This window comes from Gopherus evgoodei, chromosome 4 (genome assembly GCF_007399415.2).
Source record: "Gopherus evgoodei ecotype Sinaloan lineage chromosome 4, rGopEvg1_v1.p, whole genome shotgun sequence".
Lineage (NCBI taxonomy): Eukaryota > Metazoa > Chordata > Testudines > Testudinidae > Gopherus > Gopherus evgoodei.
Genome location: NC_044325.1, coordinates 51,573,579 through 51,588,456, shown reverse-complemented (window position 1 = coordinate 51,588,456; position 14,878 = coordinate 51,573,579). Strand labels below are relative to the sequence as shown.

The 14,878-nt window shown below is 42.3% G+C and overlaps 1 protein-coding gene across 3 annotated transcripts in view; it reads left to right on the top strand.

The window, feature by feature from the left end:
- The window catches only part of AKAP6 (A-kinase anchoring protein 6), a 404,712-nt gene that overhangs the window by 73,181 nt on the left and 316,653 nt on the right, over positions 1-14,878 (top strand). For all 3 annotated transcript variants that reach the window (XM_030559312.1, XM_030559313.1, XM_030559311.1), the window contains exon 2: positions 13,237-13,594. In XM_030559312.1, coding sequence (XP_030415172.1) covers positions 13,280-13,594 — 315 coding nt within the window. In that variant the 5' untranslated portion in view covers positions 13,237-13,279. The remainder of the gene's footprint in view (positions 1-13,236; positions 13,595-14,878) is intronic.

Below are 14,878 nucleotides of genomic sequence, written 5' to 3'. Positions count from 1 at the left end.
TAAAGCAGGTGGCCTTGGTGGTCCACAGGTGTAAGTGCCCTGAAACTATGACAAAGGGCTTGTTTAAAGTTAGTGCACAGTGCTCCAGCAAACTGTGAACTAACTGTCTCAAGGGACCTTGCTGCTGACAGTAAAAGTTCCCTAGTGCACAATGTAGGGAAATGTTAGTGACCAGCAGCAGGACCACATGGACAGTTAGAGTGTGGCACCCTGGAACACTGTAGACTTACACACCAGCTTGCGGTTCACTAACTTCTCATTTAGACATGACCTACTGTACAACCAAAATAGCTGTAAAACTTTCTGGAACCTTTGGTATACTTACCTTCAGCGTTAATGCATTCCAGAAAACTATTAAGGAGCAATATAAATACATTTTCTTTCTGTAGCACCTTTAATCTGAGGATCTCAAAGCACTCTATAAACATTACTTACGTTTCACGACACCCCTGTAAAGTAGACATGTTCTATTGTTCCAACTTTCAAGATAAGAAAACAGACACACAAAGGGTATGACTTGCTTGATATGACACAGCCTGTCAGCAGCAAAGTGAGAGAGAACCAAGAAGACCATATTCCAACTCCCTTACTATAACCACTATAGAACATTATCTGCTCATCTTTGTCATGAGCACAGGTTACTTTGAAGGAGGGATATGAGGGCAGGGCCGGTGCTACCATTTAGGCAGCCTAGGCAATCATCTAGGGCGCCAGAATAATTGGTGGGCACCGTTTTGCCGAAGGGGTAGGCAGGCAGCTCCGGTGGAGCTGCCGCAGTGGTGCCTGCGGAGGGTCCGCTGGTCCGCGGCTCCGGTGAAGCTGCCGCAGTCGTGCCTGCGGACGGTCGGCTCCTCGCGTGGCTCCGGTGGACCACCCGCAGGCATGACTGTGGCAGCTCCACCGGAGCCGCGGGACCAGCGCGCAGGGCGGCGAAATTGCCGTGCGCCTAGGGTGCTCAAACCCCTAGTGCCAGTCCTGTATGAGGGCATAGTATGATCTTAGCATCACAGATGTTGAAAATGTCTTACATCTCTTCGGTTTATTCTGGCCCTGTGTTACATTGGTGGGACTTACATTTCTTGGAAGTCCTGTGCAGGATTCCCGTTAACTTCATACAGTTTATAATTTGACTTTTTAAAACCCCTTCATATTATGAACCAATTTTTGCTGCATCTGTGCAAATTACAGACTTGAAAATCCAGTTTGAAATATAACTATAGGTGTCTGTGATACCTCTGAACTGAAACCTGATTTATCACCTTCCAAACTGAAAGGCTTTTTATCCTTTTTCATTGGAGGCGGCTTTGGAACCCAGGAGGCCACCTCCTGCCAGTAGGACAATCTTTATTTTGGAATGTCCACCACCTGATTGATTGATTGTTTCTGTATTTGATAGCTGGCAAGTGGAAATCAAGCTGTGATTGCAGTTTACATACTGATACTGGCCACTTGTGCAAGAATTATAAGAATATATGTCTTGGATGGGGGGGGTACAAATGCAACATGCCACTATACATTCATGTATTGCCAACACTTGGGAGGGGAAATTTAGGACAACAAATGCCTCAAGGTAGGTGTTAAAGGATGCTGATGTACTGCTGGGATAATGTGAAGTCACTAATTTGTGTAAGCCCACTTTTAAAATTAATCTTTTCTCTCCATGTTGTTTTTCACTCGCTCTTCTCTACAGAGCAAAGTGAGGAAGAGGAATTTCCATTGAGAGAGACATGGGTAGGAAAAATAGTTACTAAAATTAACCAGTCCAGCTTCCTGTGAACACTGTTATTTCAAATCTTTCTTCAATGTGAACACCTACTGTAGAGTAGAAATTATTCCTCAGTCTGTTGTGAGAGCTAATTAATGGTCTCAATTTCTGGTTTTTCTCCTTGCCTTTCCCCCAAGTGGGAGTGTAAAATGATATGAACTTTGAATGTATATATTTAATGTACTATTTCACACACAGCTGCATTGTAGCATATGGTACTTAGGTCCCACATACAGAAGAGTTGAGATTTCTTGAGCTGTGGCGACATGAGGAGTTACCTGTTCCCTTCCCCACATGGGTTTCATAGGCACTGGCAAAATCTGATACTGTGCAAACTTTTCTCATTGCCAGTAAAGGTGTTAACTAGTGAAATGATGACTTTAGTGAGGTGTGCCAATACTTAGACCACCAACCTTATTTCACACAGACCACTGTGACCATAGTGATTCTGGGATAGAATGAAGGGAGGATGGATTTGCGCTGGTAAGTTTGAGACTCCACTTTGCACTATAAATGTCCTGCAGTATTCCATTCCCATCCCCTATGGAGGTCCTCCGCCATGGAGCAGATCACCTAGTCCTAGAAGGAAGGGAGTGAGTGAGCAGGGCCTAGGAAGATGGGAAGGATGTCAGGGAAATGCCTGTGTGGAAAGGAAGTGACAGGATAAAGTAAGTCTCTGTGAACACTGTGACCAATAAGGGTCTAGCTAAGGTAAACTGTGAACTACATCTTGTTTTGTGAAGGCAATTTCGTTTCAAGGCTCCCAACTTCTAATGTAACCTCCGTTTTGGAGAGTAACACTTACATTGTGCTGTAACCTCCATTATTGATGAGAGCGGGGGTCGGCAACCTATGGCACGCGAGCTGATTTTCAGTCGCACTCACATTGTCTGGGTCCTGGCCACCAGTACGGGGGGCTCTGCATTTTAATTTAATTTAACTTTAAACGAAGCTTCTTAGACATTTTAAAAACCTTATTTACTTTACATACAACAATAGTTTAGTTATATATTACAGACTTATAGAAAGAGACCTTCTAACAATGTTAAAGTGTATTACTGGCACGCGAAACCTTAAATTAGAGTGAATAAATGAAGACTCAGCACAACACTTCTGAAAGGTGGCTGACCCCTGAGTTAGAGCATTTGTAGTAGGAGCTTGTCACCTTGTTGAATGAGCATGTCTGAGAAGCTGGCACAGAGCAATCTAGAGCTATCAACATTGAACTATTTCCTACTTGAACAACAGGTCTTTATCAATAGGGCCATTGAGTTTGAATGACACACTGCACAGAAGCTGACTGGGAGAGCTGAAGCCTGGAACTTCCTCATCTGAAAGCACATAGGCAAAAAGCGGACAGATACAGTTTTAAGAGATGGATGCTTCTCTAAGCAAAGGGCAAAATCACTGCAACATTTTAAGAACTCCAGGCTGAGGGTTGCCTAGCCTAAGGATGCTGTCCAAACCCATAGCTGACGGGGTTGTGGGGAAGTGAGTCCAAGACTCTGGGTGCTGCATTCAGGACTGTGTGTTCTTTTTCAGAGATCCGTAACTCTTGAGTGTGCTTTCTTTAAGAGTAAAATGACTGTTGTAAAGAAACTTTTATTCAAAGCCTGTGGTCCTTGCTTCCCTGCCAGCTTGTCCCTGAAAGAGTTAATCAAGAAACCACAGCTTTCACAGGCAGGTGAACTCTGGAGCAACTTGTCTAAGCAGCTGAGAGCTTGAGAAGGCTGAGGCTGCCCGTTCCAGGGTATTGAATATGGGGCTCTACAATCTGGATGTCCTAAGGCAGGATGCAGACATGAGATCTGTACCTGGAAGTGGGCCTCAGAGACCCAGAGATAGGAACATGACCGTTCACTTCCCAGATCCAGGGGTGTTTAGAAGCATATGGGATCCAGGAATTAAGTTCACTCACAATAGGTTGATGACCATGCAGAGAGGGGAACTGGCCCAAGTGGTGACAAAAGGCAACAGTGGAAGTCTGTGGATATCATGGCCCTAAACTGATGATTTCTGATTGCACTAGAAGCTGGATTTACCCAGATTTACTCAATTAATTTCTTATTTAGTCCTAGTGAGAATAAGCGATTCTTTGCCTTGTGAGTATAAACTTTTCATGTTTCACAAGCAACAGTGGGAGATCGCAGATGTCAAAGTGCATGGCTGGTCATTTCAGATTTCTTAATACTTGATTTGCAGGCATAATTTGGTACTTAACATCTAGGGTGAGATTTTCACAAGTACTCAGCATTGGCTTGGTTTTGCTCCCCTTAAAGTCCTGGGGAATTTTACTGTTGATTTAATGGAAGGCAAGTTAGGCCAATTTTTAGTGGTTTTGAAAATTCCAAGTGTAATTAACATCATTTTTCCTGCTTGATACTGGAATTACTGGGTATAATTCTTTGGCCTATGTTATGCAGGAGGTCAGACTAGATAATTGTATTAGTTCCTTCTGGCATTAAAATCTGTTAAAATCAACAAACCTATTAAATTGCAGGCACAAAATGGAGTCACCATTAAGGCTGAATTTAAAATTTTGACCCCTCTTTTCAGTTCAGTTATTTTGTCTAGTCTGTTGTGGCAAATTCAATTTATTTCACACTGCTTTTATATTTTTAATTTTCTATGTGCTGCAGAATTTGGTATTGAAACACATCTACTGTAGAGTTCATCGGGGTGTGAAAGTAGAATGAATTATATTGTAAAAATAAGAATGGATTAAAGAAACATTGTATGTATCTTTAAGCAGAAATAAGAAATGTTGAAATACAGGTGCCAGGAAAAGAAACATTCGGCATAAATAAGGGTGCTAATGGCGAAACATTAACAGAAGATCGGTAATAGTTAGTAAGGATATATGATATGCATGCCTAGCCCAGGAAAACTTATCAGATTCTGCTTCCTTTGTTATCTTGTTAAGTGCTTGCCCTTTTATCTGTATAAATAAGATAGTTTGTATCTTGCATGGTGCTCACATTATCTGGTGGTATTAGCAGAGCGGTCTGCTAATAAAACAGAGTGATCTGACAAACTGTGAGCCCTGAGTCTAACTTTGACAGGGGAAAGTTGGAGGTTTTAATATTTGCATAGAGCAGGGGTCGGCAGCCTTTAAGAAGTGCTGTGCCAAGTCTTCATTTATTCACTTCAATTTAAGGTTTTGCATGCCAGTAATACATTTTAACGTTTTTTAAAAGGTCTCTATGTCTTTATATTATATAACTAAACTATTGTCACTTGTAAAGTAAACAAGGTTTTCAAAATGTTTAAGTTTTATTTAAAATAAAATTAATATGTGGACCTTATGCCGCCAGCCCGCTGCTGGCCTGGGGTTCCATTCACCTAGGCCAGCAGCAGGCTGAGCGGGACTGGTGGCAGGGACCCCAGACTGGCAGTGGGCCGAGCCACTCAGCCTGCTGCCACTCCACTCGCTGCCAGGCTGGGGTTCCGTCTACTAGCTCCTGCCAGCCAGGGTCCTGGCTGCCGGCCCCGTTCAGCCCACTACCAGTCTGAGGTCCTGGCCTTGCCCACATAGAGTGGGTACCTACCTTCTCCCTGGTTTTACCCATTCTCTTCCTCTCTGGACTGAGCTGAAGGTGGAGGTGCACTGAGCTCAGGGCTGGGGGTTAAGGAGCAGGCTGGGGGTTGGGGTGTAGGGTCTGGCCGGGAGCTAGAATGAAGGAGGGGGCTCAGGGTTGGGGCAGGAGGTTTGGGTGTAGAGCACTTACCTGGGCAGCTCCCATTTGGTATGAGAAGTGCAGGTGCAAATGTGGGGGGGGGGGGGGTGCAAGAGCTTCCGTTTGGTGCTCAGGGTGAGGATGTGGGGAGTGCAAGAGTCAGGGCAGCAGGTGGGGGGGGCTGGGTATGTGTGGGGAGGGTGCAGGAGTCAGGGCAGGAGTGTGGGGGTGTGTAAGGAGGGTGCAGGAGTCAGGGCATGGAGTGTGGGGGAGCTGGGTCTGTTGGAGGGGGTGCCAGAGTCAGGGCTGGGGTTGGGGGGTACAGGGGTCAGGGCAGGGGTCTGAGGGGTGTGGAGGATGCAGGGCTCAGGGCAGAGGGATGGGGAGGCGTGGCGGTTCAGGAGTTAGGGCAGGGGGCTGGGGGTGTGGGCTGGAGTTGTGGGGATGCTCCCAGGCCCCTGCCCTGAGTGGCTCACAGTAGGGGGCTGCAGGGGTTATGCTCCGCCTCTGCCTCTTCTCCGGAGCAGTGAACACGCTGCGGCTGCAGTTCCAGCTTCACTACTTCCCCTCCCTCTCCAGGGCTATCCGCTGTTCAGCCGCTGAGAGGGAGTGGAAGAGGGGCAGGAACCCAGCATGCTGGGGGAAGAGGCGGGGGAGGAGGGAGCTTGGCTGCTGGTGGAGGCTGCCCTGCAGCAGCAGGACCAAGCTTCTGCCCCCTGCCCCAGCAGAAAAGAGCAGGGGGTGGAGAAGAGCAGGCTGGGCTGGCCTGGGTTCGGCAGCGGGCTGAGCAGGGCCAGCGGCCGGGACCCTGGCAAGCAGCAGTGTGCCGTTAAAAATCGGCTTGTGTGCGTCTTTAGCATGTGTGCCATAGGTTGTGGACCCCTGGCATAAAGGCTAGTTGGGGTTTTTGATTCTAGGAAGGTGTAGGAGACAGTTTGGTGTGGGATAAACACATTGGCTGGATACTAAAACAAACAGCACTGAGCTACTTTAATTCTGTTGTTGAAATTTTTGCATCATTAGATTTCAAAGTCAGCAACCAGGCATAGTTATTTAATGAATTACTTTCAGCCTGTTTTTGACCACTGTGGAGAAGAAAATGAATTGTTTTCCTGACAGATAGGTGGCTGTATAATGCTTGCAGCTGATTTTGACAATATGTGACAGTGAGAGAAAAAGAATTAGAGCTCATTAACATTCATTCAACCCAGTGTCTGCACCATTGATCAATGTCTGGTCCACTGTATGACTTAAAATACTTAATGAATCCTTGTTTGACAGGAACCAGCTGCTCTTGCAGGAAAACATGGATGATGTGATGGCTGGCTGAGTGAACTTGGGTTGTGTCTTATAAACCAGGAGAATCTGAATAATCAGAGGGCAGAACGAGTGAGAGAAGACTTTCGATGATTGATTGAACTGTATTATGGCTGACATGCAAATTCTGTGCTTTGCATGAAAGCGTCAGTGTTTGAGTGGAAAATCATGAGAAAGGGGGCTTGCCTATGTGATTGTGGAAGGTAATCAGCCATCTGTTAGACTTAATGCACTTAGTAAAGGGATATATGTGTGCATGAGTGCGCGCGCATGCACATACACACATTATATATAAAAGAGTAATCATAGCGCAGAATGATTCTTTCAAAATAATTTAATCTGTTGCTGTATTTTCCCCCCACTAGAAATAATTCTAGCCAATAGCTACAACATGTGGTTTATAATTATTGCATCCTTTCAATGGACTCAGGAAGTTTATCTCTAAAATTGAAAGCGACACTGGTGCTTGACTTGTGTTTGTTGTGGTTTCTTTTGTACAAACATATTAGCCAAAAATCATACTTAAGATGTTTTGGAGCATGAGCTTTCGTGGGTGAATACCCACTTCCTCAGATGCATCTGAGGAAGTGGGTATTCACCCACGAAAGCTCATGCTCCAAAACGTCTGTTAGTCTATAAGGTGCCACAGGATTCTTTGCTGCTTTTACAGATCCAGACTAACACGGCTACCCTCTGATACGTGATACTTAAGATGCTGACTCATCTGTCTTGGGCATAGTAAGACTCAGTTCAGAAGGGTACTGTGACACTGTTTAGAACCCAGTACTGGATTGCTTGCACACCCAGAACTATCACTGAGTGCATTGTGTTATGGGTGCACAAGAAATGCAACACTGGGCTCTCAATGTTTATAATTCTCAATAACCCTAATTCTTGAATGCTATAGATGTGTGATTGACAGATACCCTGGTTAGGAAGAAATATATATCTTCTTCTCCCCTTCTTGCACAAGGAAATTTTGTATAAGAGATCTTGGTATCAACTACAGAATGCATGTCATTTCCATATGGTACTTATCATTATTTTCCCTTCAGTCTCCATTTGTGCCTGCCACAGTAAAGTCAGTAAGCAGCAAAATTAAGTCTAAGGCCAACATTTGAAAATCTAGTTAGCACCCAGTGACAGCAACTCTGAAAATAGTATTGCATATCTAGGTTCCCACCCTCAGGCATCAAGGTTTGAAAATTTTGGTCTAAACTCCCACAGCTGTAAATTACTCTAATTGGTAAACTGGCCATCTTATATTTCAAAAGTATGAAGTTCAAAAGATAAAGTTGAATTTATAACAAGCTTTCTCTCAACTTCTTTCGTGCAATTTTAGATTAATTCTTACTGTTTTTTCCTGTGGCTAAAAAGAAAACGTTTTAAGTCCCATGTTTTAAAATAAAAAGTTGAATTTGGAAAAGAACAGTTCAGCCATTTAATGCTTTGATATCTATGAAAATAAAAATTAGGAAAGATTGCCATTTAAAGTTAACCAAGACACACTGCTTACTTCAGTTCAGGAGTTCCTGTTAATCAGATCCTGTGCCCTATCAAGGGAGTCAGAATGAAAAAAGGGAAAATGACAAATTTAGCCCCACATATATTATTTAACATAGTCATTTAAATCTTACCCCACACAAATGGTTTTATACAGTGGATACCACAGCTTTATATGGTGCACTCTTCTTTTTTTCCTCTTGCTGGGTCTTTTTCCAGCATGTGAAATATTTTGGATCAGATATAATATATATCGACTACAACATTAGCAGGATATTGGAACTAAAACTATCACCAAATAGAACTCTGAATTGGACAAGGCAACATCCCAGCTGACAAACAAGAATGCTTTTATCTAGCTTTGATTGGCTTCGCACAGTAGTGCATTAACAGGATATCATGAATGATTGAACTATCCAGTTATGAAGTTGCTTAGTTAGGAACACAAAAGCTTCCTCACTTTGACTGTAAGTGCTTAGCCTACCAAAAAAGGAACTACTTTTGATGGTAATTCTGATTTTGGCAAGTGTTCTGGTTCTCAAATTGCTTAAAACAGCTTGATTTGCAAAGTTTTTTTTACTGTGACTGGACACGCGTTGGGGGTTATTATTTAGTATGATTCCAATAGAGCTATGTAACAACACTGTTCTTCAGCAAGAACTTCAAGAGTTTCCTTTCAAATCAAACATACATACATGAATCAAGGTCATACTTACAGTGGAGTTTACTGGTCCTATATTGATATTAAGGATAACAGTGCAGTGAGTACATTATTTTGATGCCAATTCTCTGAGAGAGAGCAAGAGATCTTTTCAGCTTTCTTTTGTGGCTGTAAAGATGGATTGTGATGCATTTTGATTTGCCAAGAAACAATATAATGAATCACATGTATTAGTGTTCAGCGTCAGTAATTTCTGTCTGCAACAGTGTCTCCTTTCAAGCATTGTGAGCTTTTAGAAAGACAGAGCATCCCTAGGCCTTGTTAATGAGAATCCATGGTATGTGTTATGTTTGTAAGAAATCTTTTACAAGCACATATTTTACAGTTTAACACTGTCTTCTTTGTGGAAAGGAAAGGATTTGATGGACTTTAACACCACTAGAATGATGGTGCTGTTTGCTATAATGTTGGAGAAGCCAGACTGCAGGGTCAAGTGTATGGGCACAAAAAGCAGGTTAGTGGGTTCCTAAAGGCTGCTGATTACAAACTCTCCCCCTGCAGCTGGAGGTGCACTCTGCATGCAGCATGGTTTTGTTTGCTTCAGTGGACTCATGCTTTAATTTTTTGATTGTTGCTCTAGTGCTGTTATTGGAGATGTACCACAATAAAAATAATAATAAAAAAACCCTTCCAGAGTCTGCATGGAGAACTAGTTGTATGTGGAACAGCCATTAGGCCTGTCCTGCATTTCCTGTGCACCTGCATCATTTAATGAAGGAGGAGTAACTAATTTGTCTAGAAAGCATGCTTATTTGGTAATGGTAAACTTAGAGAAATATGGATACAGTGGGCACCATCAAAATTTCACTGGTCAGGAGGAAATAACATTGAGAGAGTGCTTAAAATAATAAAGTTGTGTTGTCTATTAAAAACAGTCTATTCTGATACAGTATACATTAGAGTTGGAACTTTACAAATGGAAAGATTTGTCTAATAAAATGCGCTTTGAGTGTTTAAGCTGAAAATTGTGTAAAGAACAGATGGATTTGAAAAGTGATCAGCATTTTGAGGATATGTTTGTAACTATTTTCATACAGTCTTGCTGCAGTGCTGCTAAAATACGTATGATTTAATTTCTGAATGGGTAATAGGGAATTTGTATTAAAAGTTGTACTGTAACTCAGAGGTTTGAGAATCTTCTTTGGTTCTCTCTTCCTGATTTTATCATCTGTTTTAAAGTCAACCTAGTTAAACATTTACAAAGCTAATGGCAGCTGCAAATTCAGTTATATGCACGGCTGATGATTACACAGACTGTGGCTTAGTAAAATAGTGGTAGAGTGAGAGATCGAAGCAAAATAGCATAGATGTTATGTTTTCTGGCCTGACTGCCTACCAAAACTGTACCACATCATTAGGGCTGTAGAGGAAATGGACTGGACGATTGTCATCAGGGCGGCTCCAGCCACCAGCATGCCAAGCCCGTGCCTGGGGCAGCAAGCATGGGAGGCACCTTCCCGGTCGCCGCGAGGGTGGCAGGCAGGTTGCCTTCAGCGGCATGCCTGCGGAGGGTCCTCTGGTCCCTTGGCTTTGGCAGACCTCCCGCAGGTGTGCCGCTGAATCCGCGGGACCGGGGACCTCCTGCAGGCAAGCCGCCGAAGGCAGCCTGCCTGCTGTGCTTGGGGGTGCAAAATACCTAGAGCCGCCCCTGATTGTCATAGATGGTACTTTGGTACTCTGGCTGCATGTCATGGGAGTCTCTTGATGCCGGGAGCGCCACATTAAATACTCAAACACGACAATTCAGTGTTTGAAGCATGGTAAAGTTGCTTACCCTTTCTAAACTGAAGACCTATGTGCTGAACTGCAATCCTCACTCAGGAAAAATTCAGGCTGGAGAAACTGGAATATTGCCCAAGTAAGCACTGTGGCATTGAGCCTCACTGTACTGCAGCTAGTGACTACTCCTATAATTTCTATAAAGCAAGAAAAAAAATAATAAAAAGTAGTTTTAAGCCCTGTAGCATCCGATGGATAGACAAAATGGCTATGAGACATCTTCAAATGCAACCAGTCTCGTTAAACTGTTTTATACAAATGTATTGAATGTGGCTTTGTTGTGCTGCAGAACACCATAAATGTTTTGTGGAGGGGACAGTGCCTTGTATTAGCTTTAATAGAGTGCCATGGTAGAGGTGTTTCTATCTCATAAAATTCAGATCTAATTTTGAAGAAGTTCAGGAATCACACTACTAATGAAGATTTTCAGAATGCTAAGGTATTTTGCCTTATGCAGGGCCTCGTGCTGACATCCTGGCTCGTGTTTTCTTGGATAATGCTTTACTGCACCATCCGCTTCTGTTTGAAAGTAGAGTAAGGTGGTACTATAAGGTGGGTGCTACTATAAGGTGGGTGCATAACTGTCTGGATAACCGTACTCAGAGAGTAGTTGTTAATGGTTCCCAATCCTGCTGGAAAGGTATAACAAGAGGGGTTCCGCAGGGGTCTGTTTTGGAACCGGTTCTGTTCAATATCTTCATCAACGATTTAGATGTTGGCATAGAAAGTACGCTTATTAAGTTTGTGGACGATACCAAACTGGGAGGGATTGCAACTGCTTTGGAGGACAGGGTCAAAATTCAAAATGATCTGAACAAATTGGAGAAATGGTCTGAGGTAAACAGGATGAAGTTCAATAAAGATAAATGCAAAGTGCTCCACCTAGGAAGGAACAATCAGTTTCACACATACAGAATGGGAAGAGACTGTCTAGGGAAGAGTATGGCAGAAAGAGATCTAGGGGTCATAGTGGATCACAAGCTTAATATGAGTCAACAGTATGATACTGTTGCAAAAAAAACAAACATGATTCTGGGATGCATTAACAGGTGTGTTGTAAACAAGACACGAGAAGTCATTCTTCCGCTCTACTCTGCGCTGGTTAGGCCTCAACTGGAGTATTGTGTCCAGTTCTGGGCACCGCATTTCAAGAAAGATGTGGAGAAATTGGAGAGGGTCCAGAGAAGAGCAACAAGAATGACTAAAGGTCTTGAGAACATGACCTATGAAGGAAGGCTGAAGGAATTGGGTTTGTTTAGTTTGGAAAAGAGAAGACTGAGAGGGGACATGATAGCAGTTTTCAGGTATCTAAAAGGGTGTCATCAGGAGGAGGGAGAAAACTTATTCACCTTAGCCTCCAATGATAGAACAAGAAGCAATGGGCTTAAACTGCAGCAAGGGAGATTTAGGTTGGACATTAGGAAAAAGTTCCTTACTGTCAGGGTAGTTAAACACTGGAATAGATTGCCTAGGGAAATTGTGGAATCTCCATTTCTGGAGATATTTAAGAGTAGGTTAGATAAATGTCTGTTAGGGATGGTCTAGACAGTATTTGGTCCTGCCATGAGGGCAGGGGACTGGACTCGATGACCTCTCGAGGTCCCTTCCAGTTCTATGAGTCTATGAGTCTATAAGGTCAAAGCAAAAATGCTTTAAAAGAAAATTTCAGTGAAACTGTGTTTTTGTTTTAAATATACAAAATGATACACAGTGTAACCCCAGTGAAACTGTTCCATAGTCAAGCCAGAAGAAAATTTGCTGTAACAGGATTAAATGTTTCCTGTGCTTAACGGTTTAAAGAGGGACTCCCATATGTGGTTAACATGAGATAAGTACCAATATATTTTACCATTTTTCAGTGTATCTTACTGATGCTCTGGGTAACTGTGATTTATGAATAACCTCATCTGTCACAATCTATCTTTGCCTTCTATTTGATGTTACATTAAACCAGTTTTGATAATATCAGAGTTTGTATCCATGGAGAAGACTGTGATACCAAAACTGCACCATTCACTTTCTCCCTGGATTAATTAGGTGGAAGAACTGAGCTATGAGAGTGGAACCTTTAATTTAAATCCAAATATACAATACTTTGACAACAAACAAGAATTGCAGGGGATTATTCACAATATCTTAAGTGTTGTATTTATATTAAAGTAGAATACATCAGAAAGTTTCATCCAGTATGAAAATCATAAATTGATTTTTAGAGTGCTGATTTTCTAGAAATAAGGAAATGTGACAATTGTTAGTCTTCCCATTTAAGGAGGTTAAACCTCATAGGTAAATTAGTAACTAATCATTCAGTTTATTCCTGAAGTTGTTAATGAGAGAGGATTTGTATAATGAAGAAGCCACTCAGAATGCCATGTATATTTTTATCTCTAGTGATCAAGCTTATTTCTTATCTTATGAATACTTTAGTCTAAGATTTTGTCTTGTAACTGTAATCTTTCTTTTTTTCTTTGCAGCTGTTTTGGAAAGAATTATGGTTTCGATTTTCCTATTTTAGCCATGGATGTTGCATTTAGCCCCATGAGGTCACAAGAACTGGATCCCATGGCTACTGATGCATCCCCCATGATCATAAACATGACTCCCACTGTAGAGCAAGATGGTGAAGAAGATGCAATGAAGGAGCTTGATTCTGACCAACAGTATGAAAAGCCTCCCCCTCTCCACACAGGGGCAGACTGGAAGATTGTTCTCCATCTGCCTGAAATTGAAACATGGCTCCGGATGACATCCGAAAGAGTCAGGGATCTGACCTATTCCGTCCAACAGGACTCAGACAGCAAACATGTGGATGTACATCTCGTGCAGCTAAAGGTAAGATAAAATTTTTATTTCATACCAGCCACATTTCAGCTTTATAAGTTCAAGAAACTCCCTACAGTCAGCTGCTGGCATGTGCTGAGAAAAGCATGTCAAAAATTGCATGTGACGACTCCTCTCCCAAAAAATAAACCAAACAGCATCCTTTTCTAGGGGAAAAGTGTAGCACTCAGGTTTATTGCATTAAAGAATCTACAAATATACTATCAGATGTATTCAACATGTCCAAACTGAATGGGTACTAACCTAGCACTGAGGACCTGTCCCAAAGCCCACTGGAGTTAATGAAAAGATTCCTAGTGAGTTCAGTGGGCCCTGAATCAGGCCCTAAAGTTCTCAAGATTATGTACCAGCATGCATTCTATCTCCTGTAGTCCCCCAGTGACCACTCCTATAGTGGTTCTCCAGTCCTTGCCCCTAGTCCTGCAGAAATTTACATCCATGTTTGATTGGAAATGGGACTACTCATGTGCATCATGTTAGGCGTATGTAAAACTTTGCAGGTTCTGGGCCTTGGTAAGGATTATGTAATCAGATTTATAAACAGCAAGTTTATTTTTGAGAACAAAATTGCATTAACATACATGGACATACAAAAACAATTCTATAACAGGTCTTCTTTAAATAAATCATTTACAGTGTGTCACATTGTTTTAAATTTCAAGTTAATTTTTAAGATATTTTTAAAGAAATACAGGGTAAAGTATAAGAGAACATTCTGTATGGATGGAAGTGCTTGTGTGCATGGCTTGGTCTGCCACAGCAGATTAAGCATGTCTTTGAAGACCCAAAACAACCTCCAAAAATAGCAAATGAACTTTATCTCTTCAGATTGAGCTGTCTTCAGAGTTCTGAGGCCTGTGATAATACATTATGCAAAGCTAGGATTCTTTGGCACTCTGCATTATGGTTTTCAGTACACGTTTAGTATAAGACTAGAACTTTAGGAAGCCTTGAAAAAATTAAAAGATTACTAACACCACAGAGGGAACTGGTTTTCATTTTTTGCCTCTGGCATCTCGGGCAAGCAAACATAGGCATCACTGCAAAGGAAACATGTTTAACCCCTGAAGAGGCAGAGTGCCTCACAACCCACTGCAGTGCCCCTTGTGAATCATCTAGGAGAAGCCCAGCTGTCTCTGCCAGAGTTGTTTTGAATTGAATGAGGAAAAGGGTAAAGTTGAAACTGGTGGCTAAAAAGTGGGATGCTCTTGTATAGAAAATCTCTCTCTACCCCCCAAAGGTGTATTATTCCTTAAAGTAAATGTTCCCAAATTG